Source organism: Marmota monax, unplaced genomic scaffold (genome assembly GCF_021218885.2).
Source record: "Marmota monax isolate L192 unplaced genomic scaffold, Marmota_monax_Labrador192_F-V1.1 WCK01_AAM20220418_F8-fsc00086, whole genome shotgun sequence".
NCBI classification, from domain to species: Eukaryota; Metazoa; Chordata; class Mammalia; order Rodentia; family Sciuridae; genus Marmota; species Marmota monax.
Genome location: NW_026693086.1, coordinates 6,156,827 through 6,180,938, shown reverse-complemented (window position 1 = coordinate 6,180,938; position 24,112 = coordinate 6,156,827). Strand labels below are relative to the sequence as shown.

General features: G+C 46.1%; 1 protein-coding gene across 3 annotated transcripts in view; it reads right to left on the bottom strand.

Annotated features, from left to right (window-relative positions):
• Positions 1-2,359: 2,359 nt before the first annotated feature.
• The window catches only part of Itgal (integrin subunit alpha L), a 45,922-nt gene continuing 24,169 nt past the window's right edge, over positions 2,360-24,112 (bottom strand). The window contains exons 19-31 of one of the 3 annotated variants that reach the window (XM_046454585.2): positions 19,932-19,985; positions 19,765-19,835; positions 19,115-19,256; positions 17,208-17,318; positions 16,735-16,814; positions 16,557-16,643; positions 14,849-14,924; positions 10,838-10,951; positions 10,546-10,602; positions 9,888-9,986; positions 9,395-9,490; positions 8,671-8,781; positions 2,360-6,113 (exon numbers count right to left, since the gene is read on the bottom strand). In XM_046454585.2, coding sequence (XP_046310541.1) covers positions 5,943-6,113; positions 8,671-8,781; positions 9,395-9,490; positions 9,888-9,986; positions 10,546-10,602; positions 10,838-10,951; positions 14,849-14,924; positions 16,557-16,643; positions 16,735-16,814; positions 17,208-17,318; positions 19,115-19,256; positions 19,765-19,835; positions 19,932-19,985 — 1,269 coding nt within the window. In that variant the 3' untranslated portion in view covers positions 2,360-5,942. Of the gene's footprint in view, positions 6,114-8,670; positions 8,782-9,341; positions 9,491-9,887; positions 9,987-10,545; positions 10,603-10,837; positions 10,952-14,848; positions 14,925-16,556; positions 16,644-16,734; positions 16,815-17,207; positions 17,319-19,114; positions 19,257-19,764; positions 19,836-19,931; positions 19,989-24,112 lie in introns of all 3 variants that reach the window. The other 2 variants (XM_046454584.2, XR_009227812.1) reach the window with 2 other exon arrangements.

Below are 24,112 nucleotides of genomic sequence, written 5' to 3'. Positions count from 1 at the left end.
CACCCAGTTGCTCTGTCCCTTAAGCTGCAATCTCCAGCCACTATCTTGTGCAGATCCTTTGTCCAGGCTCTGAGACCAGAATGGGCAGCTGCTATCACAGCTTCACCCAAAGCACAGTGTATATTTGATCAGGTGTGAAGACTGGACCATTTTTCTTACTCTCATGACCCTCCCACCACACTGGGCTGAATTTGCCACAATTCTGCTTCCTTTTTAATGCCCCCGTGCCAGTTGGTGTGGGACCCCCCTGTCCCTGCCCCACTTTTGTGTTACTTTTCCATCCAGTCCTAGCCTTCTTAACTCTTGGCCCCTCAGGTATGGATAGAAAGGGCCATCTGAAGTGTGGCCTCTTGTGACCTTTGCTAGAGAGGACAGATGCCACAACTCGGGGAATCACTTGCTGCTGGACACATTTTGAGATAAAGACTACTAAGGGCCTGATAGTTCTCTCTGAAGGTTTACTTATTTTATTCACAGATAAGAAAAGAACTCATAGAGCTAAGTGACTTAAAGTTACTCTGTGGCCAAGAGGCAGATGTGACATTCAGATTATATCTATGTGGCTCTGACTCTCTCCAGCAGCTTGGTTACACAGGCATATTTAAATCTCTTGGGTCTCTGGATCCAACCCCATACCCATCCTCAGGGCCTTATAACTTGCAAAGAGCAAATAACTTCTTGGAGCACATTTCAGACCAGCCTCTCATTATCTGCAAGCTCTAGAGTTATGCAGTTCAGTTTGTTTGGTTTTCAAACTAAAATATTTTTGGAAGTAGGAGCTGGGGATTTTAGCTCCCAGGCAGAGCTTTTACTTAGCATTCATGCACAACACCCTGGGTTCAAGCCTCAACGTGTGTGTGTTCCCCGCCCCCCCACACACACACACAAAGTAAAACATCTTTGTCAAATGAAATCTTAATAATAATTTCAAGATCTTTATGAATTTGTGTGTGTGTGTGTGGGGGGGGGGAACTGGGGATCAAACTTAAGAGTCTCATGCATGGTAGAGAAGCACTGTATCACTGAGCTACCTCCTCAGCCCAACCTTTATGAACCTGATGAATATATTTTTTTAAATGGGGTTAAATGTTGCCCAGGCAGCCCTCAAGCTCCTGGATTCCAGTGATTCTCCTGCTTCAGGTGCATGCCACAGGGCCCAGCTGATGCAGACTTTTTGTATTGACATTCTACCACACATAATTTCAAATATTAAAATACTCCAACTACCACATGTAAAATAACAACATAGCTATAAATGTTTAATAGTACTGCACCTGACTACCTGACATATTTGTGCATTTACTTAACCCTTCATTTCAATTCTATAATTTTATTTTTGTATTTTGAAGTTGATTTTTGTATTCAGCTCCCAAACATGTCTATAGACCCCTGAAAACTGGAAGACCCAGGGCACAAGACCTGTGACATTTAATTACAAGTGGCTTGTTTGAACAGACCCTCAATATTCATCAGTATCCATGGGTAATTGGCTCCAGGACCCCCTGAAGATACCAAAATCTGAGGATGCTCAGGTTCTTTATATAATTTTCCCGTACACTTTTTTTTGATACTGGGGATTGAACCCAGGGGTGCTTAACCACTGAGCGACATACTCAGTCCTTTTTTGTATTTTATTTTGAGGCAGGGTCTTGCTGAGTTGCTTAAGGGCCTTGCTAAGTTGCTGAGACTGGCTTTGAACTCATGATCCTCCTGCCTCAGCATCCTGAGCCACTGGGATTAAAGGCATGTGCCACCTTGCCCAGCCACTTTAAATCATTTCTAGATTACTTATAATCCCTATACATGTAATTAATCATTAAACTGCATTGTTTTAAGGAATAATGACAAGAAAAAATCTGACATATTCAGTACAAATGCAATTTTTTCTGAATATATATTTTGTAGTGCTGGAGATTAGACCCAGGGCATCATGCATGTGAGACACATGCTGTACCAGTGAGTTACATCCCCAGTGTCCTAAATATTTTCAATCCACAATTAGTTGAATTGGCAGATGTAATAAAGTTTGTGGATAAAAGGTCCATTGTATATAAAAGCAGATCAAATAAGGGTGAGGATTTAGGTGATCACACTCCACCCTTCTCTTCTATGACAGCTCCTGAGAAACTTCCAGAGTAGGGGGAAAAAAAAAAACAGAAAGGGCAGGTTTCTTTCCCAAGATCACACAGCAAGCTAATGGGAGAACTCAAACTCCAGATTAGGTCTCTCTATTTGGCTTTCTGCTACAGCCTGCACAAGAAAAACCATTGCCATCCACTACCATTAGTAAGCATATATGGGCTAGGAATAGTGCTAAGCAGTTTGCAAGTGTCATCTCATTTAATGCTCACAGGAGCTCTGAAGTATACATATAGTTTTTATTGCCATTTTACAGATGAAAAAAACAAGTCCCAAGGACACATCTAGGAGGCAGCAGAGCCTGAATTCAAACCAGATCTGACTGAAGTTTGACTATTTTCCTTAACAATATTAAGATGTTCTTTGTTCACTCTCTCTTGAAAATACAGCATTTTCTAGTTATGATTTGCAATGACATATATCATTATTCTGATGGTTCATGTGGAATATGGGCTTGGATGTTCTTATGTTTTAACTTTTTTTTTCCATTTTTAACTTCTAATTTAATAAATAACAATAGATATAACCCATATAAAAATGGTTCTTTGGAGAATCCTCAATAGTTTTAAAAGCATAAAAGAATCCTCATATTAAGTACCGCAGAATTAGACACTTATGGAACAGCCCCTTGTGCCAGCCCTGGGGAGGAGCAGGTGTTGCTAAGACACAAATGAGGCTTTATCCTCCTTGCAGGACCTAACAGTTTGGAGAGAAGCCTGCTCAGAGGCAGCGTGATGGGCCCCAGTGAGGAGGAAGCTCAGTGCTGATGGAATCGAGTGAATGAAGAAAGCTCAAGTGCTTTGAAGTAAGGAAAATCGTATCGGACAGAAAAGAGGTAGAATCCAGGTGTGGTGGTGTGTGCCCATAGTCCCAGCTATTTGGAAGGCTAAAGTGAGAGGATCACTTGAGTCCAGAAGTTCAAGGCCATCCTGGGAAATATAGGGAGACCCCCATCTCAAAACAAAACAAAACAAAAAAATAAAAAAAAAAGAAGAAAGGAAAAGGAGAGGTGGAATGAGCATTTTGTGTAAAGTCATAAAGGCAGAGAAAGGCAAGTAGGGAGGACCAGTTAGAAGAGATTCCGAGATGCAAATGATGGCAGTTCTCATCCTGAAATGAGACTTGCTTTTTTGGTTCCAGACTCGATGAAAACAATCTTTTTTTTTTTTTTTTTTGTGTGTGTGTGTGTGTGTATGTGTGGGTGTGTGTGTGCAAGTATGTCTCAAAATCTCACCTCCTCAGAGATACTTCCCTGACCACCCATGGCCTTCTGCATCACTCCCTAACCTGTTATCCTGCTTTCTTTTCTTCCTAGCCCTAATCACTACCTGAAGTCACTGTACTATTTTCCCACTGGAACAAACTTCTTGAGAGCAGAGATTTGCCATTTTCATCACTACATCTTCAGATCCCAGGACAGAGCTGGACACAAAGCCCTCAAGACCCACTGAATGAAAAGAACCTGACTTACCTTTCATGAGCCCTACAGATCATTTCATGTGCTGTTCTTAGTTCTGCGATATTCTGGGCAGTTAAACATTTTCTCCACTCTGGGAAAATGGGTCTCAGTTCTTCCTTTCTGCTATCTTGTTTATGGGCCAGCCCCAGGTTCTTTGGGGGCTTGACCAGGAGAATGGGTGGTGAGGTTGGAGAGGCTAGGAGGCTTTGAATGACCATCTTGGGTCTTGCATGCCAGGCTTGGGAATGTTTATGTCATCTTCTCTAGGCAGAAGGGGGCAGTCACTGCCTGGGGAACCAAAATATTGCACCATGTTCTCTCTTCCCAGTGCTAGACCAGGAGCTGATCCTAGTCACTCAATATTTCCTTGGGGTCCTATTGAGCACAGGAAGATAGCAATGACTGGCCCCCTCTTTCTCCTCTAAAGGAGGTACTTGAGGGCCATACCTCTTCCATCCTTGCTCTAAATAAAAGATGAGGAAGGTGTGGGGGATCACTGAACCCAGGTCTCAAGCATGCACAAACATACCACTGAGTCCTTTTCTAATGTTTATTTTGAAACAGGGTCTCACTTTGTTGCTCAGTCTGGCCTTGAACTTGTGACCCTCCTGTCTTAGCCTCCAAAGTAGTTGGGATTACAGGCATGCACCATTATTACTGGATTATACTCCCATCTTAATAAATTATCAAATGCCCCTAACCTTGTCTACCTTTTCTCTGATTCAGTCTTTCCCCCCGCCCCGCCTTTGTCCTTTGTGGTGCTGGGGATTGAATCCAGGGCCTCATGCATTTTAGACAAGTGTTCTACCACTGAGCTACACCACCAGTCTCTCTCCTTTTTTAAAAAAATATTTATTTTTTAGGTGTAGATGGACACAACACAATTCCTTTATTTTTATGTGGTGCTGAGGATTGAACCCAGGTCCTGCTTGTGCTAGGGGAGCACTCTACCGCTGAACCACAATCCCAGCCCCTCTCCTTCTCTTTTTAATAAAACCTACAAGGTCAGGCACAGATCAGTATCTAAGGGTCACCATGGTAAAAGAAAAAAAGAGGGAGGATAAGAAGGAGGGAGGGGGAGAGAGAGAGAGAGAGAAGGAGAGAGTCACAGAGAAGGAAGAGGCAGAGCTGACCATTTTGGTTCCTCTTAGGGAGAACTGCAACCTCTTAGGTTGAAAGGGGAATGTTTATCTAATTGAACCAGTCCGGAATGTTGCACCAGCACAAAAACATGACAAAACTGGACCGAATCTCACATTTACTGGGCAAATATGTACAGGCACTGTGCTTGGTGGCAAGACACCAGTGGAACCCATTCCATTTTGAGCTTGGCTTTCCTCTGAGCAGGCACTGTGGAACCAGGAGAGGGGCAGAACCTGTGAAGGCTGAGCCTTGACAGGGTTCCCAAGGGCCTGTCTAAACATTTTCTGTATCTTTCCATAGGTTCCATCATGAATTTAATGAAATTGTGACAAACACCTGCTGTGCCCTATCCTGAGATAGCATCAGTGATTCTAAGGTGAACGGGGACAGTTACGCACTCCTTACATTCATGGAGTTCACTATTTGAGAGATTGAAATTAAATAAATCATTAAGCAGTGAACACATACAACCTGGGGGATAAGGAACAGGTTCAGACCGGTGTAAGTGTGGACAATGTAGAGCTGGATTGAGCCAGGATGGGGGCTGCCTTGAGGAAATGACAAGTAGGCAGAGATCTGAAGGGTAGGAATGTTCCAGGCACAGGGGGCTGTCTGGGCAGATGCAGCAAGAGAGGAAGGAGTTTGGCAGCCAAGAAAGGCTGGAATAACAGAAGCCTAGAAAGCCCTAGAAAGGGAGGTAGGACATCTCCAGAACTGTAGGGACCCAATTCTGCAAGATCTTGAAAGTCTTCTTAAGGAAGGTGGTCTTTGTCATTTGCTATAGCAATGCAGTTACACGGATCACATTTGCTCTCTGGCAACAGAATGGGGGGGACTAACACTAGAAGGAGAGAGTATAGGGGCAAGTTCTGGGAATCCGAGGCCTCTGGACATTCAAGGGCAAAGGAGAAGGCCAGAGTATCACTAGGTTCTGAGACTGCGGTTCAAATTTAAATTTCAATTTAAATTAGATATTCTCTTCCAGGGGAGAAAACTAAGACAGGCTGGTGGGAGCCAGGACTATCTGAGGACCACAAGGCCTCACCTCTGTAGATTCTCACCGTGAATCTGCAGAAGAGACAGGCGGGAATGAGATCCATGCTCAAAACCAGGAAACTGAGGCCTGCAATGCAGGCAGAGGCTGACTAGCCCCAGGCATCTTAAGTCCAGTTCTGGGTCCTCTGTGCATCAAGCCTGGACCTCAGTCCTTGTCACCTCCATCCTGGGCCTCCTCTCCCTGGAGGGGCTCTAAACAATCCAGATCCATGGACTTTTCCTGAGATGCTTCTCCAGAGTCTTCTCCAGCGATTCCATTTGGAACATTTCCATCAGCTTCCATCTTCTCCTTCAGGTTCCGTTTGAAGAATCCAACCTGAAGGAAGACAGATATTTAGTGAGCAAAAGTCCAGGCAGCATTTTGGACCAGTCAGCTCCAACAACATGTGAAGACACTCTGTCATCTGCAAGCTTGGTTCTTTGGTGGGGGAAAATATATGTACATATAAATCTTGAAAAAACTTTTTTGTGTGTTGGGGAATGTAACCGAGGGGCTCACACATGCTAAGCAAGTGCTTTACCATTGATCTACATGCCCAGCCCTTCATATTGTTTGTTTGTTTGTTTTGTTTTGTTTTGTTTTGATACTGGGGATTGAACCCAGGGTGCTTTACCACTGAGTCATATCCCCAGCCCAATTTTTTTTTTTTAGTTGTTGATGGATCTTTATTTTATTCATTTATTTTATATGTGGTGCTGAGAATCGAACCCAGTACCTCATGCATTTGAGGCAAGTGTTCTACCACTGAGCCATAACCCTAGCCACCCCTAGCCCAATTTTTATTTTTTTATTTTGAGACAGGGTCTTGTTAATAGCCCAGGCTGGTCTTGAACTTGTGATCCTCCTTCCTCATCCTTTTAGGTTGCTGGGACTATGGTGTGTGCCACCCTGCCTGGCTGGAAATACTTTTAAAAGCTTTAAGTTTAGTAGTTCACTCTTTTTTTTCTGCAGTGCTGGGGATTAAACCTAGGGCCTCATGAGTTCTAGGCAAGCACTTTACCATTGAGCTACAGTACAGCTACATCTCCAGCACTAGTAGTTCATTTTTTGGCTCATCAAAATGTCATGTTTCAATCTTTTAAATGAGTGTCTTTTTTTTCTCCCAGTGCTGGGGATTGACCCATGGCCCCCCACACACTAGGCAAGTGCTATTCCCCATCCCATTGACCAGTTATTTGACAGTATTTAGTAACAAACATGAAGAGCCAACACTTATATAGTGCTTATTATATGTACATACTTGTTGAAAGCTCAAAACATACATATATTTTCCCCAGTGCTTTCACTTCTAGGAATTAAGTCTAAAAAATATTTGAATGAATGTGCAAGGATATCAGTAAAAAGAGTCTTTGACACATTGGTTAAAACAGACGGGAATGAGAAACAATCCAAATGTTCATTGCTCATCAATAGGGAACTTGTTTAATCTTGGTGACTTGGGAGGCTTAGACAAGAGGATCATAAGTTCAAGGCCAGCCTGGGCAACTTAGCAAGACCACATCTCAAAATATTGAAAAACAAAACAAAACAAACAGACAAACAAAAAACAAAGAGGGCTGGGAGACTCAGTGGTAGAGCTTCTATGGGTTCAATCCCCAGTATGAGAAAACTAAAAAACAAAATAGGAACTTGTTAAATAAAAAATGGGACATCCAGATATTAGAAAACTAGCCAAGTTCAAAAGCAGGAGGTAAAGCTGACGAACATCAAGATGTAGTATCAAGTAGATACCAGGCACAGTGGCGCACACCTGTAATCCCAGTGGCTTGGGAGGCTGAGGCAGGAGGATTGCAAGTTCAAGGCCAGCTTCATCCCTTAGCAAGGCCCTAAGCAACTTAGTGAGATCCTGCCTCAAAATAAAAAGTAAAAAGAGCTGGGGGCTGGGGGAATGTGACTCAGTGGTAAAGCACCCCTGGGCTAAATCCCCAGTACTCCCGCCCCCGCCAAAAAAAGAGAGAGAGAGAGAGAGAGAGAGAGAGAGTGTGAGTGAGTTAAGTGGAAAACACAAGCTCCCAAGAAGTCTTTATAGTATTACTCCATTTGTGTTCTTCACCTATACACACATAAAATTTCTCTTGTCTCTTTGTTAAAATATTTTTTAGTTGTAGATGGACACAATACCTTTACTTATTTATTTATTTTTACGTGGTGCTGGGGATCCAACCCAATGTCTCACACATGTGAGGCAAGTGCTCCACCACTGAGCCGCAAACCCAGCCCTCTCTTTTCTCTCACACTCACATGCACACATATATTAACAATGAAATCAGAATTTGAAGGAATAAAAACAAAATGGGAGTTTATGACAACCCTCCGGGAATGCAATTAGAGAGAAACTTTGATTTTCTGTGCTCTCTTTTCTGTACTATTTGAGGTTCTTTACCTGGATCATATGCCCTTCACTCTTCATCTCTATCTTCTAGTCATTTTTCAAATCCCAACAAATGCCACCTCTCTTAGGAGGACTTCCCAGGCCCTCCCAGCCTGAGTGAGGTCCCTGTATGACAGGTTCCAGAGTACACAGGTCCCCAGTGTGGCACTCATTATGCCTTCCCTTTGGGAAGACAGGGACCATATTTTGGCATATGCCTCTGTACTATGGGACTTGGCACCAGGAGGCCCTGCTACATGGGCATCCTTGTCCCTCCTTTCTAGGGTACCTAGTCCTGGCTCTGCCAGTGCTGGACTGAGCAATAGTGGGAAAAAACCTCACATGCTCTTTGGACCTCAGTAGCCTTATCTGCAGAAAGAGGAGATAAGTTGACATCTTTTCTGGCTCTAATGCTCCCTGAACACAGTGGTCTCCTCCCTGGCTCCTGCCAAAGGGCACCCCCCAGTCTTGGCAATGCCCATTCCTCTCAGAAGTTCTTACCTTGTATAACGCTGCGAAAATTAGTAGCAGTAGTAGCAGCCCTCCAATGCCACTCAGCACATACAGATAGAGCATCTCCTTTTCGTAAACCACGTCGACCTTCATGAGGACCTGTGGGAGGAGGGGCAGCTGAGTGCAAGCCTTCCCATCCCTAAAAGTTCCCATACCACCCAGTCCCCAGTCTCACCATGTCCATCTGGGTTTATTGGAGTACTGGACTCTGGCTCCAGACCCCCTCTCTCAAATGTGTCACCCACTATAGTCACCACAGTGGCTAGGTCAACCTACAACCTACAACCTACATATAAGTCTTCCCAAAGACTTATATGGCTTCCCATTAGCCCCAGCACACAGTGCCAGAATCTCAGCTCAGCATTCAAATCTGAATCTGGCTTCTGCTTCTGCTTTAAGATTCATCTGTGGGGCTGTCTACACTTCTTGGTCCCCCGCCTTCTCTGATCACTCCCTGAACCTTTGTACTGCTCTGAGCACCCTCTCTATGTTCATTGCTGGGTTGGGGACCCTTTGCTAAACTGCCATCTGATTGATCTTTAGCTGACACCTGAGTCTACCTTATCTCAGAGGGGTGACCTTGGGGTCTGCTTGCACCCAAGTGGGGTGGGAAATTCCCCAGGGCAGATGGCTTTGACTGGGGTTGTGAGTGTGTGTACCTGGCCTGAAGCCCTCTGCTGCCTGTTCCTGGGACTTCTAAGTGGGTAGATACCTGGGCCATGGAGCCATTGCTGCCATACAGGTGGAAGTGCTTGCTGCTATTGAAGGAGATGGAGAGCGAGCTGCAGAGGCTGAACGTGGTAGAGGCCTGTTGGAAGGGTGGGGAGGCATCAGGACCAGGAGAACAAGGACGGAGAACTCACTGACTTCTGCCCCCACTTTAACACAAAGGGGAGAAGAGGGGAGTGGGACCAGTGAGGTGACCCTCCTCTACCCAGTTCTCTACCATGGGCACCTCCTCATTGCTGGAAGGGAGGTTTTTCCCATAAAGAACATCCCCTTCCGTAGACTCACAAAAACAGCCCTGCAAATATCAAGCAAATCATAGTTCTCTTTCATCTGCAACTGTCTAAACTTGGGGAATTTTTCATCCAGACAGAAAGAAAAATAGAAGTAGACTATTTGGGGGAGTTCCCATGCACTACCACCCACCGAGGCTCCTAGGCCCTGACTACTCCCCATCACCAGTTTTGAGTAGATGGTACCTCAATCTCGCCCACCAGCTCCACGGTCCCGGTAACATGGACGAGGATCTCCTGACTGAAGACAAATGGGCAGTGGAACTGGACTCCTGGGAGACAAGGCTGACGGGGTCAGGAATACAGGGGTATCAGAGAGGGCTATTGTCCCTTTGCATACTACCCAACCGCAGACTGATTTCTTTTTTTTTTTTTTGTACCAGAGATTGAACCCAGGGGGCTTTACCACTGAGCTACACCCCTACCCCACCCCCATTTTTGTGGTACCAGGGATGAACTCAGGGGTTCTCTACCACTGGGCTATATCCCCAGCCTTTCTTATTTTTAAAGTTTAAAAACATTTAAATTTGTTTTCTTTCCCTTGCTATTTCTTTTTTTGGGGGGTGGGGGAGCAGTACAGGGGATTGAACCCAGGGGTGTTTAACGACTGAGCCACATCCCCAGCCCTATTTTATATATATTTCATATTTGTAAAATTTATAAATTTATATTTATTTATTTACATTTTCTATTCATATTTTATTTAGAGACAGGATCTCGCTGAGTTGCTGAGAGCCGGTTCTGAACTTGCGACCCTCCTGCCTCAGCTTCCTGAATAACGGGGTTACAGGAGTGCACCACTGTGCCTGGCCCCAGCCCAGTTTCTTAGCTCACATGCTCATACCTCAGCTGCACTGGGTAACTTTCTCAGTTCCTCACGATGGCAGGAGACAGGAGGATCCTAGGAATGAAGATGTGGGGTCTCCAGTTGGTCTGGGGCCTCTTTCCACCCGAGTAAAGACATTAGCATTCTAGTTTTCTTCCCCCACTGGCCCTTAGTTATTTTAGACATCACTGAGTCTATGGGACTTGGATCCCTCCATTCTCACCCACTTCCCATATCCAGCTCCAAGCTTTGAACCCAGGACAAGTTCACCCACAGGCCTGGGCAGCCCCCTTCTCTGGGCAGCACTCACCATCTGCACGTGCCACTGGTGTGTGATGGGCCCCTCGCTGTGAGGCTGTGGCACTCCAACCAAGGCCTCTAGGGTTGGCATGTTGTGATCATGAACAGAAGGCTGGATCCTCACCTGGCATAGAGGACAGGGACTTCAGAGACTGAATACCAACCACGCCAACTGCCACTCCACCCAAGTGCCCTGCAGTCCTCACTGGATGAGTCCACTATTTGTGGGCACTGGGCACTGATGACCCACACCTGGCCCGCCCTCACAGCTTTTCAGTGTGGCTTCTGTGCTCTTCACATGGCAAACCCTCACACACCTGCTAGGCCCTGCCCCATCATCATCTCTGAAGGTTTTACTGCTGCCCCAAAGAGAGGGCAGTTTCCTCCTCCTGTGTCCCACAGCACTGGTCATCCCTGGCAGGATGGCAAAGTGTCTGTTTCTGTGTCTCAAACTCCACTAGACCTTGAACTTCCTGACTACGGAGGCAATGTCTTATTTCATCTCCTATTCCTTATTGCTTGACATGGTGTCTAGTACGTAACAGGCTGAAAAAAAGGTAGTTTTGTGCTTTTGTTTAGGTGCTGGGAATTGAACTCAAGGTCCTGCACATGCTAAAGTATATGTTCTTACCACTGAGCTAGCCAACCCCAGCCAGAAAAGTAGGGTGTTGTTTTTTTTTTTTTTTGGGCGGGGGATCCTGGGAGTTGAACCCAGGGGCTTTACCACTGAGCTATTGATAAACCTAGCCTAATTCATTCTTAAAATTAGGAGCCATCTTGTCAAAAGTTATAAAAGAATCATTTCTGTTTTCTGTAAAATATTAGGATTTCTATTTGGCCTGGCCATATTTTGATGTTTTAAACTGGCTTGGAATGCCTGCCCGCGCCTTGAACTCACCCAAGCCTGGCTTTCCCTGAACAGATAACAACCCCCTCTGAAACCTTAGTGACGCCTCATAAATTCTGGCTTTCCCTGGCCAGATAACCACCCTCTCTGAAACGCTAATGGCCCCTCATAAATTCTGATGTTGGGATTTAAATTTACTCATTAACTTGCTACCTGCCTTTGTATTATGCTTGTCAAAATCCTGTTATCTGTGAGTTCTCAAGACAACCCCCTTTTGCAACTTTTTGTGCTATAAAACTGTGCCTAGATAGCTGGAGTGCTGTCTTCTATCCCATTGATTTCGGGAGAGGGACTGTCCGAGCTAGTCAGAATTACAAGCTTGCTTTAATTTGATTTAAAATTGGAGTCGGTGGTCTTATCTTTGCATCGTGGTTTAACACTACATCCCCAAATCTTTTTTTTTTTTTGAAACATGGTTTCATTAAATTGCTTAGGGCCTCACTAAATTGCTGAGGCTGGTTTCAAACTTTCAATCCTCCTGCCTCAACCTCCTAAATCTCTAAGATTATAGGCAGGAGCTGCCTGGTTTAGATTTAGGGTGTCCCAAATAAACTCAGGTATGAGACAATGCAAGAGAGTTTGAGGTGAAATAATTGGGTTATGAGAGCTTTAACCTAAACAGTGCATTAATCTACTGGTAGGGATTACTGTGGTAACAATAGGCAGGCAGGGTGTGGCTGGAGGATGTGGTTCACTGAGGGTGTGCCTTCAGGGTATATATTTTGTCCTCGGTGAGCAGAGCACTCTCTGCTTCCTGATTGTCAGGTCCTGGATTGCTTTCCTTTTTTCTGCCTTGATCTTCTGCCTGATCTTGGGCGCCAGGACAGTGGAGTTGGCGTTCTACTGACTGAGACCTCTGAAACCGTGAACCCTAAATCAACTTTTCCTTCTCCACTTTGATCTTGTCTGGTCTTTTGATCACAGCACCAAAAAATGCTGACTAAAATATCTGGCTTTTATTTAATTATTTTATTTTATTTTACTTTTTAGGTCCTGGGGATTGAATATCTAAGTCCACTTTACCATTGAGCTATATCCCTAGGCCTTTAAAAAAATTTTTAAACTTAAATTTAAATTTGACACCAAGTGTTAAGTTGCTGCTGGTCTTGCTAAATTGCCCAAGCTGGCCTTGAACTTGTGATTCTCCTGCCTCAGTGTCCTGAGTTGCTGGGATTATAGGGATTATAGGTGTGTGCCACCAGGACCAGCTCTTGAATGCTTTTGTGTGACGTAGGCAAGCTACTGACCTGTCTCAAGCTACTCGTGCTGGTGCTGGAGACCCAGAATGCATAAAAAAGTGACACAGAAGTGGCACCAATATGTCTCAGGGAGGTCAAGCAAGGAAATATATATCCAGTATGAAGGGTTCTATTGTTATTCATTCAACAAACATTGGTGGGCACTTAAAATATCAGTTAAAGTAACTTGAAAAGGCCTAATGTCAGAGGCAGCAATTGAACTTAACTATGAGAGTCTGCCAGGGTTTTCATAGGTAAAGATGGGAGGGTATCCAGAAGGAGAAGATACAGAGAGTCAGAACTATACCAGGTGAGTGTGATTGGTTGGAGAGTGGAAAGGAGACATGGGGAGAATTCTGCCATCATATTGGGATCCAACTATGGGACCCAGAAGGCCTGAGCATGAGGAGTCACAGTACTATCAACTAGGTGATGGAGAATCATGGTGGTAGCTGAGGAAAGAGTAGATTGTAAGATGCATAGAATGGAAGAAGTTCAGAAAGGCAGGTCAGGCCCCATGTAGGGCCTGTCTCAAATTTTTAATATTTATTTTTTAGTTTTTTCTGCAGACACAACGTCTTTGTTTGTATGTGGTGCTGAGGATTGAACCCGGGCCGCACGCATGCCAGGCGAGCGCGCTACCGCTTGAGCCACATCCCCAGCCCCTCAAATTTTTAAAATTTTTAATAACTCTTAATGCTGGGCTATTTAGGCCTTACTAGCCACATTGAAATTGTATGCAACTTTATTTTATTTTATTTTATTGTGGTGCTGGGAATAGAACTCAGGGCTCAGCATATTATGCTAGGCAAGTGCTCTACCACAGAGCTCTAGCTCCCTGTCTGAAATCTTAGAGCCTGTTTCAACAATCCAGATGCAAGAAGATGAGAAACTGAGTCTGAACAGTATCAGGGGGCAAAGAGAAAAGGGATACAGACTATAGAACAGTGGGACCAGGCACAGAGGAAGAGAAATTCATGCAGACTTGGCAATTCTACTTGAGGAAAAGCTGGTGCTTTAAAAGGATTCCGAGCAAGTCAGAGGAAATGCTGACTTAGGGGAAGATGACAAATTTGGCTTGGAACATGTGGAGACCAAAGCTGCAAGATAGCAATTGTATGCAAAGTTTACTACACTCCTCTGCACTGTACTGTACTGGATTATATTTATCCTACAAAGTAAAATGAAAATGCTCTTGACTTAGTCAATGCCTCCTACTCCCTTTGAGGTCACCTATAAGGAAACCCTAATTGGGGGTGGTGGGGTGTGGTTGAGGGTTGGGGGTGGGGATCATTGCCCAGCAGTGACCATATTGCAGGAGCAATGTCAAATCATGAATTTGGAGGTTTAGCACATGGATTTGGGTATTCAAATGAAAGCCTGAATCGAATCCCTTCCCCTAGGAGCTGGTGTGACCTAGGCAAGCTACTGACCTGTCTCATCTGTTCAATGAGAATGGCAATGATTATCAAATAGGGCCTTACAGGCTGGAGTGGGAGTGACACAGGTGTATGAATAAAGCACCAGTCGCAGAACTTAGGCTTGGTGATGGGCAGGGACCCAGCACCAAGCAAAGTACCTAAAGTAGAACAGCAGTTCATTAAATGCTTGAGCAAAAATATAGGTTCTCTCTCAGAGTCCTTGTTCTCAAGTTCTGATCCCATAATGATATGTCCAGTGGTGGAAAGGAAGTACTGAGCCTACTGCTGGTGGAATCATTTAAGTAGAGGCTGTGAAGCTCTGTAGGCAGGATGACAGACTTGGATCCACTGAGGATAGACTGTGTCTAATTGGCATGTGCAACCTCCATCCCCAGGGCAGGCCTGAACGAATATGTTCAGGTCTATAAGGACCCTTCCCCCTTTGAGGTTCATACCTGGTAGATGTGCTTGACTTGGTGAATCTTGGGACCTTTGGGGGTGAAACTGACATACAGTGTGGAGTTTTCCTGGCTGTAGAGAGAGAAGAGCAGAAATTGAGGGTGGAGGAGATGTCATCCAGAACTCTAGGAAGCCTTTGAACTGTCAGCACGGGGCTAGGGATTACAAGGGCACCATCTCATTGAGTTCTTTGGAAACTAAGGCCAGCCTCTTGCCCAAAGCCCCACAGTGGAGAAATAAGACAGGTGCCTGGCGGGCAGGGCCATGCTTTGGGGGCTGTGTCCTCTGTGCTGAGTGTCACCTCACCAGCGTCTCCCCAGTCTTCTGAGCTCTGTTTATCTTGATAACCATGTCAACCTCTGCACCCCTCCCCCACCCCATGCTTCCAGTGCATGTGGCTGGCTCTTCCTGACATCTCTCTGATCCTGATGCTACTACTCAGAACCCGTCCATGGCTCCCTGCTGCCTGGGAGGATCAGGTCCAAGCTCCCATGTCCAGACTGCCTTCCTCTGCTCCCCTGCACACACCTGCCCTTGGTGGCACCTGCCCAGTCCCTATTCCCAACATGGGTCCCTCTACCTTCATCCCTTTGCCTATGCTATGATCTTTGCCTCCTTTCTGGCCCTTATCCAAATTGCCCCGTCCTCCAGACCCCAGTCCAAGTCTCATCTTCATCAATCTTTCGCCTCTCCCCCACTTACCCTGACATTGACTGGCTCATAATTTCATATCAAGTTGGAATTTATGGTCAAAAGTATCAGAGACCTGAACTCAGATACTGCACCTGTCCTTATCTCACTGAGCCAATCTGAAAAAGCCCCTCAACTTTTCTAATCTTCTTCTCTATAAACTAGAAAGTCCAACTAGAGTTCCCTGTGAGTCCTTCCTGCCCCAGCATTCTAAGATTCACTGGTTCTAGGGGTGCAGGAGTTTGGTTTCTCTGGCTTGACTGTAAGCTCCCTGAGGGCAGGGGTCATGGTGGGGACTTTAATCTCTTCCAGCACTGCTGAGCCCAGGAAGAGAGAGACTCTAGCACAGCTAATACCAGCTAACAGAGCCAGACAAAGTTGAGACCCTGGCTTCAGTGCTTCCTGGCTATATGACCTTGGGCAAGTGCCTTTCTTCTCTGAGCCTCCGTTTGTTTATTAGTTGAATGGAGAGAGAGGTACAGCTTCCCCATGGAGGTGTCAAAAGCTCCAGGGAAAGCAAACAGCCATGCAGTGCCTCTGGCATAGCATCTGGCACCAGGCAGCTTGCTGTGGAGTTTTAAATTCCATCAATTAATGCTGACCTGAGTTCTTAGAGGACCCTCCATTTTTGGAACGTGGAAAACCACAGGGGTTGTGGCTGGGATCAGTTCTAATTACTGTGCTGCCCCAAGCTCTAGAAAAGGAAGAGAAGCCAGGCACAGTGGCATATGCCTATAATTCCAGCAGCTTGGGAGGCTAAGGCAGGAGGATCTCAAGCTTGAGGCCAGCCTCAGCAACTCAGAGAAACGGTGTCTCAAATTAATAAAAAGAACTGGGGATGTAGCTCAGAGGTAGGGCACCTCTGAGTTCTATCACCAGAATCAAAAAAGAAAAAAAAAAAGAAGAAGAAGAAGGAAAGAAAATTAAGGGTGCGTGGGCGGGGAGCTCATGGGCATCAAGACTGGGTGGGAAGGCTGAGGTGGAGTGGGGTCAACACAACACAGAAGGACTCACTCCTTGATGAGCACGTTGACGGGGTACATGACAGGGATGCTGGTGGTGGCCGAGTTGTCCTCCAGGAGGAGCGGGTCCTCATTCTCACTACATCAGGGGAAGGCAGAGGGAGTTAGATGGGCTTGGCCAGGCCTGGGTGGTGGCGATGCTGGCAGGGGCCCTCTGAGGACCTGCTCACCAGTTCACAGTGGCGTGCAGCTCAACAAAGTCCTCCCAGGAGCTGTTCAGCAGCGTATTAAACATCACCTGGATACCAACCTAGCAGGGAAGGACAGGGGGCCTCAGGGGCAGTCTGAGCACCTCATGGCCCCCAGCATAGTCACCACGACTGCAGTGACCACCACAGGTGCTCACTACATCCCAAACACTTGGCTAAGCATTTCATCCCCATTGTACAGATGAGAAAACCAAGGATCCAGATGGTTCAGTCTTGTGTCCATGGTCACAAAACGAATAACCCAGTCCCAGTTTGTCTGCATCCAAGGTCCAGGCTTTCTAATGTGACAGAGAACAGCTCCTACACATGTCCCCTGGGGTAGGGATTGGCTTTCTGGCTAATCACCTGCCCCCTTCCTCAGAGCCAAAGTCTACCTCCCCTCCTCCAGCTCAGGGCCCCCTAGCTGCTGGGTTTCAAGCACACACTTCACTCACCGAGCTGCCTGCTTTGAAGATGGGAGAGCTCACGTTGCACAAAAGGGTCCTGGTCAGGAGTCTGGATTCCTCGGGAAGCTCCTCACAACTCACAGGCATCTGGCTGTGCGGCTGGGAATGAGAAGGGAGACCAGGGGTCAGGGTTCCCCAGGGGTCATCAACCTCCTCCAGGACCCCTGCCCTGTCATAGCACATTCCCAGAGAGGCAGAGCCAAAGAATCAGGGCAGAGTCAGATGGTGGTGTGTGCTGTAGTTTTTTTTTATCTACCCAGGAATCTGAGCAGGAGACTGTTAGAGACCAGGAGGTGGAGACGAGCCTGGGCAACACAGTGAGCTCCTGTCTCGAAAAAACAAAAACCAACTCCAAACAAAAACATTATGCTAAGTGAAATAACCCAGACCTAAAGGGCAGAGTCATATTGTGTATATTTAACACCATAATTTTTTTTTTAAAACATGGGAGGGGGAATAACTATGTGGAGGGCAAAAATGTCAATTAGTTAAAACAAATATAGAAAAAGTACCCAATGTGGGGGTGTAGCTCAGTGGGAGAGCACTTGCATAGCATGCAGAATGCCCTGGGTTCAATCCTTAGTATCACCAAAAAGAAAAAAAAAAAAAAAGAATAAGTACACAGCACTGTGTATGTGTATAAATAAACAGATAATATATAATATACACCTATGTACATATGCATATATGAAACTATATAGAGAAAAGTAAAAAGGATAAACACTAAAAGATTAAAGTAGTAATTGGCCAGGCATAGTGGCACACACCCGTAAGCCCAGTGACTCAGGAGGCTGAGGCAGGAGGATCACAAGTTCCAAGGCCAGCCTCGGCAACTTAGTGAGACCCTCAACAACTTGACAAGACTCTGTCTTAAACTAAAAAACAAAAAGGAAAGAAAATGTGGTATATATGCACCATGGAATACTCCTCAGCCATAAAGAAGACTTTATGATATTTGATAGTAAAGGGATGAATCTGGAAACTATCATGCTAAGTGAAATAAACCAATCCCCCTAAAACAAGGGGTGAATATCTTCTCTGATATGTGGGAGCTAACTCACAATGTGGGGAGGGGAAGAACAGAAGTTCAGAGGATTAGACAAAGGGGAATGAAAGGAAGGGAGGGAGGATAGCAATAGGAAAGACAGTGGAAAGAATCTGACATAACTTTCCCATGTACATATATGAATATACCACAGTGACGTACGTCATGTATATCCACAAGACTGGGATGGGTCCTAATTAGAATAAGATATATTCTGTGAATGTATAATTTTATCAAAATGTCTCACTAAAAAGAACCAATAAAAAATAAATAAAAAGAGCCGGGGATGTAACTCAATGGTTAAGCATCCCTGGGTTCAATCCCTCGGACAAAGGGGCGGGGGAAGGGTAGCAATTGCTGAGTTGTAGAAGTACATATCATGGTCTTCTTTAAACTTCTCTGTAATTTTCAAATTTCCATTGTGATCATATATTGCTCTTATAATAGTCCTTAAAAAGTAAACATTATATGTCAAACACTCCAGGACATTGCTCAAAATCACTCTGGTTGCCTCTACCAGGGAGGCGGATCCATCTCACTCAACTGTACATCTTACTCACCAACTGCATGGGGGACATGGCCCCTGAGTCTCTTCCACATGCTCCTTTTGTATGACCCTCTCACTAACCCCCTGAGTGTCCCCAGTCTCATTTTTGGTTGTGAAATCTGAGGTTCAGAGAGGGTAAACTTTGTACCTCAGATCACAGAGCTCAAGGGGGACCATCAGGCTGGGAACACAGATATGACACTCACTTCCTCCGCTACCAGCTGCTGCCAACTGCTCAGGATGTAGGATGGAGTAGAGGCGGTGGGAATCAGAGCAGCAGGTAGGTGCTGCCCCCAGGCTCACCTTGAGCACCTTCACCTTCCGGAAGGAGAGTCCCCTGGGGAAGCTCAGGTTCAGCTGGACCCAGTAAGCATCTTCTCCCGAGTTATTCAGTGTCCACCCCACAGTCAGACTGGCAGACGGCGTCAGACGCAGGACTGTGGGTCTGAGGGTGAGGGGATCAAGGAAAAGTTATAGGAACCAAGATGAAGGAAATAGGATCGGGGTGGGGACTTTAGAACTGAAAGATTTGTAAAGCCACACAAAATGAGCTCTTATGCACTTGAGTTCTCCACAAGGTACCCGCATTTCTCAGAGGCAGTGTGCAGGGAGAGGGGTGTCTTAAGTCCAGTGTTTTTTCCCAGCACATGGGAGCTGCTGCATCAGAAAGATCGAGAATGAGCCCAGGAGAGCGCAGCGGTGCACAACTGTCATCCCAGCAGTTCCGGAGGCTAAGACAGGAGGATGGCGAGTTCAAAGCCAGCCTCAGCAATTTAGCAAGGTCCTAAGCAACTCACCAAGACCCTGTCTCTAAATAAAATATTAAAAAGGGCTGGGGATGTGGCTCAGTGGTTGAGTACCCCTGAGTTCACTCCTTGGTACCAAGAAAAGGAAAGACACAGACGGAATTAAAGGGAAGGCTGGAGGTGGGAGTGGGAGGAAGTCTTCCAGACCTGTCAGCAGAGGACAGCTCCAGGTTAGCCTCACACTTCTTGTCCTCCCCGCAGTTTTTCTCAAAAGGGATCTGAAAGGCCAAGAAGAAAGGACTGGGAGGCTCTGGCTCCAGACCCAGCAGGAGCCCGACCCCAGGCCTTGGCATCTGCCCCTCCTCCCCTCTTACCTCCTTGGTCTCAGAGTGTGGGGTGGGTCTCAGAATGGGCTGCAAGTCCTTGTCCTGCTGTGCACAGAGGGAGGAGGACAGGGGAGCTCAGTTGAAGCAGCAGGACTAGTAAAGGCGGGGCTGGCCTCACTCTCCAGCCTCAGCCCTCGCCTGTGTGTGCAGCTGTCTGGCGGCAGCTACCTAATGGGAGCCAGAGGCTCAGGGTGACCCGTTCCCTCCTACAGACAAGAAATCAAGGCCAAAGCAGCCTCACCATTTCTTTCTTGACAGGGGATCCTGGCTGCACAGCCCCAGAATTCACCTGCCTGCCAATGGCCCTTTCTTGGGGTTCTCCTCTGCCAATTCTTTCTCCCCCTAGAGTGACTCTCCAGCTCTTAGAAGTTCAAAGCTGATTTTTCCAACATTTTCTGCATTTCTACTCCAGAGCTGGCCCCATGCTGGTCACTGGTTATACACCAAAGGACAAACAGACATGCTGCCTGTCCTCCTGTTCTGGAAGGAGAAACGCCTCGCTTTTTTAACTATGAGTCAAAGTTATGACCAGACAAGTTCAGGGTATGTTCAGAGCATGGAGAGAGGACTCCTATCTCAGACTTGGGGATCAAGGAAACTTCCTGAAGGAATGCCATTATGACTGAAATCTAAATGCTATAGTTTAGACCTGAAATGTCCTCCAAAGGCCATATGTTAAAGTCCATAGAGCAACTGGGAAGCGGTGGAACCTCTAATAGGTGGGACCTAGTTGGAGGCAGTTAGGTCACTGCGAGTGTGCCTTTGAAGGAGATATTAGGATCCCAGCCCCTTGTCTCTCTTTCTTTGATGCTGGCAATCATGAGAGTGAATAGGTCACTCTGCTGTGTGCTCCACCATGATGTGGTACCTCACCCCAGGCCCCAAATAACAGGGTCAACGGATCAGGAACTGAAACCTCCAAAACCACAAGCCAAAATAAACGTTTCCTCTTTATAAGTCGATTGTCTCAAGTATTTGTTACAGTAACGGAAAGATGACTGACACATTAAAGGAGGGAGCCAGATGGAGAGAATCGAGAGGAAGAAAGCATAGTGTATACAAAGGCCCAGAGGCAAGACAGACTGTGCTCCTTCAAGGAGCAGAAAGGTGCTCAGACTTGCTGGAGCGCCATGCATTGGAAAGGCAGGGAGGCAGAGCAGGGTCCAGGTTCCATTGAGCCTTGTGGGCCATGGTGGAGTTGGGACTTTATTCTAAAGGTAATGGGGGCCCCAGAAAGTCAGCCTCCTCTGACTTCAGATCACCTGCCATGAAATCTCTAGATTCTTCCTTGGGGATCTGGGGTCCTAGCGGTCTCTGCTGACTGCTCCCCATATACCCTCAACATTCACACACAGCTTTCCACCACCCACTTGAGCCATGCGCCAAATGGTAGACCAGACCTTGAACTTGACCAGCCGCCTTTGTGCCAGAAGTGAAGTCCATCTCCCATTTCCTTTGATATCACCACCATACCTTTCCTCTCTTCTCCATCTACCTAAAGTCTACTCATTTTGCAGGACCTAGAACCAATGTCATTTCCTCCAGGAAGTCTTTTTTTGACTTTGACCTCATGTCTCTTTTTCCCTGAGTATCTACGCTACATAGTTTGGCATTTAATTAATACCTACGGCTGAGGCTGCTGGTTGTACCCACATATCCTTCCTCACCTGTTGCTTTTCAAACAGAGCCTCCACTTTTTGGAAGGAGAAACGCCTCGCTTTTTTAACTATGAGTCAAAGTTATGACCAGACAAGTTCAGGGTATGTTCAGAGCTTTTTGTTGGATCACATGGCCTAGTTCCAACCAATGAGATATAAGGGAAAGTATTATGTGGTTTTTGAGGAACCGTTCTTAAAGACATATTTCTTCTGTCTTCCTTGGCAAGGCACAAATGGGATGGGTAGAGTCCATGCAACTTTGAGCACATGAAGGCACAAAGAAGGTGACGAAGAAAGAAGATGAAGAAGCAATTCAGAAGGAACCGAGGATGCTGACTTAGAGAAGGAGTAACTGGATTATAACAGGAAGGCCAAATCCTGCCCTCACTGTTCAGTTAATAAAGTGCTTCAGGAACACAGACACACCCATTCATTTGCCTATTGTTTATGGCTGCTTTGATGCTATAAGGGCAGAACGGAATAGCAACAGAAACCACCTGGCTTTCAATGCCAAGGACATTGATGGTTTGGCTCTTCCCAGATAAAGTCTGGGAAGTATTTGTTACAGTAATGAAAAGATGACGGACACATTAAACTCCTGATTTAGAAACTCAGAACTGCCACACCAACTCCAACCTGTCTTTTACAAGAAAAAGACTTTTTAAAAGGTACTTTCTTTTTTCTTTATGTAGTTGTAGATGGGCAGCATGCTTTTATTTTATTGGTTTATTTTTATGTAGTGCTAAGGCTCAAACCCAGTGCCTCAAGCGTGCTAGGTAAGTGCTCTGCCACTGAGCTACAGTCTCAGCCCCTTAAAAGGCACTTTCTATGTAAATTTCTGTGTTTGCAGCTGAGCTAATTTAATGGCTCTTGGCCTCTGCGGATAATGAATCCAGTTGCCTCTTGGATGATGCACAGACCCCAAGTGCACCAAGTTCAAAGAAGTTCAAAGCTGAACTCTGCAGCTTACTTTCCTGACAAATCTGTGTTCCCATCAGCGTTTCCTTTTGGGGGTGGGCTCCGTCATCCACCCAGATGCAAGTCAGATATGAGTATCATCTTCTGCCTCTCTCCCCACATCTCAGTCTCTGACAATGCTGCTTCTTAAACTCTCTTTTTTTTTTTTTAAATATTTATTTATTTATTTTTCGGTGGACACAACATCTTTGTTTGTATGTGGTGCTGAGGATCGAACCCGGGCCGCACGCATGCCAGGTGAGCGCGAAACCACTTGAGCCACATCCCCAGCCCCTTCTTAAACTCTCTTGAATGCACCTCTTCCTCTCTACTTCCACAGAAAATGCCTTGGGTCAGAGCTTACCATCCCCCAGTGGGACCAATCATTAGAGCAGTCTCCCTGATCCCAGGCTCAAGTCCTTGCAAGCCAGCCTCCTTATGACTGCTGGAATTAGCTTCCTAAAATATCTATATCTACTCCCCGCTTTCCCAACTCTTCTCCATACCCGGTCCCACCAAGGGCTTTGATTGTCCCCATATATCTACCTACTGGGTACACATTCTACCCAGGCCTGGTCCAACAGATTAGTTTAGGGGTGTGACTACGGCCAAGGTCATGTCCACAAGATCTCTGCTTTCTACTTGGAGTTGACAAGTAGTGAAGATAACCTCAGACAATGATACCAACACAAAGATAGTAAGTGATGATATGAAGAAAAACAGTTCCTGAATGCCCACCTCTCTACCTGGGGACTTCCCGGTCACCTCTGTGGGCAGACTTTTCTTATCCCCTCAAATCTCTGGTATAGATTGTTGCTGCCCTGAACCTAACTTGACGGTGGCATCATGGCAGTGTGTTGTCACTGCTGATCCCCCAGCTTCTCCAACAGTGGACTGTGAGCTTTTCAATGCTGGAGTCATGCCTATTGATTTCAGTAGAACCAGTGCCCAGAAAAGGTCTTAGCACAGGAAAGGGGCTCAGTCAGCTTTGCTCAGGTGCGTGGTGAGCATCCGGTAGGCAGGGCTTTATTTCTAGTGAGCACACCACCAGTATCTTCAAATCTCAAGTGGGCGGGGTGCTCTGCTGACTGCTGCCAAAAGCCACAGGAACTGGCAGTCAGCAGCGAGAGGCCTCCAGCTCTGGAAGGGGCCTCACAAGGCTGGACTCACCTCATAGGTGGGGAAACAGTCCCAGGGAGGGACAGAACCTGCTCATGCTTGTACCAGGAAAGAAAGCCACATGTTCAGGCTACCAGGCCCAGGTTCTATCCTCTAGACCCAACCAAACCATCCGTTGAGTGCCAAGGATCTCAGAAAAGGACATCAGGCTCTTGGCACTGGGTAGGGGGTGTCTGATCGGGGAATGGAAGGTGGATATTGTTGCCCCCTACTTTTACAACGTCCCAATTTGAACATGCATAGGTGAGAAGGTGCCCTGTTCTTTCACCAATAAGGGACAAGCCTGGGCCCAAAGCTAGGCCTTCTGAACTTCTCTCCCTGGAATTTATAGGTTGAACAGTGTTGGAACCTGGTGTAATCTGGAGCTGATAACTG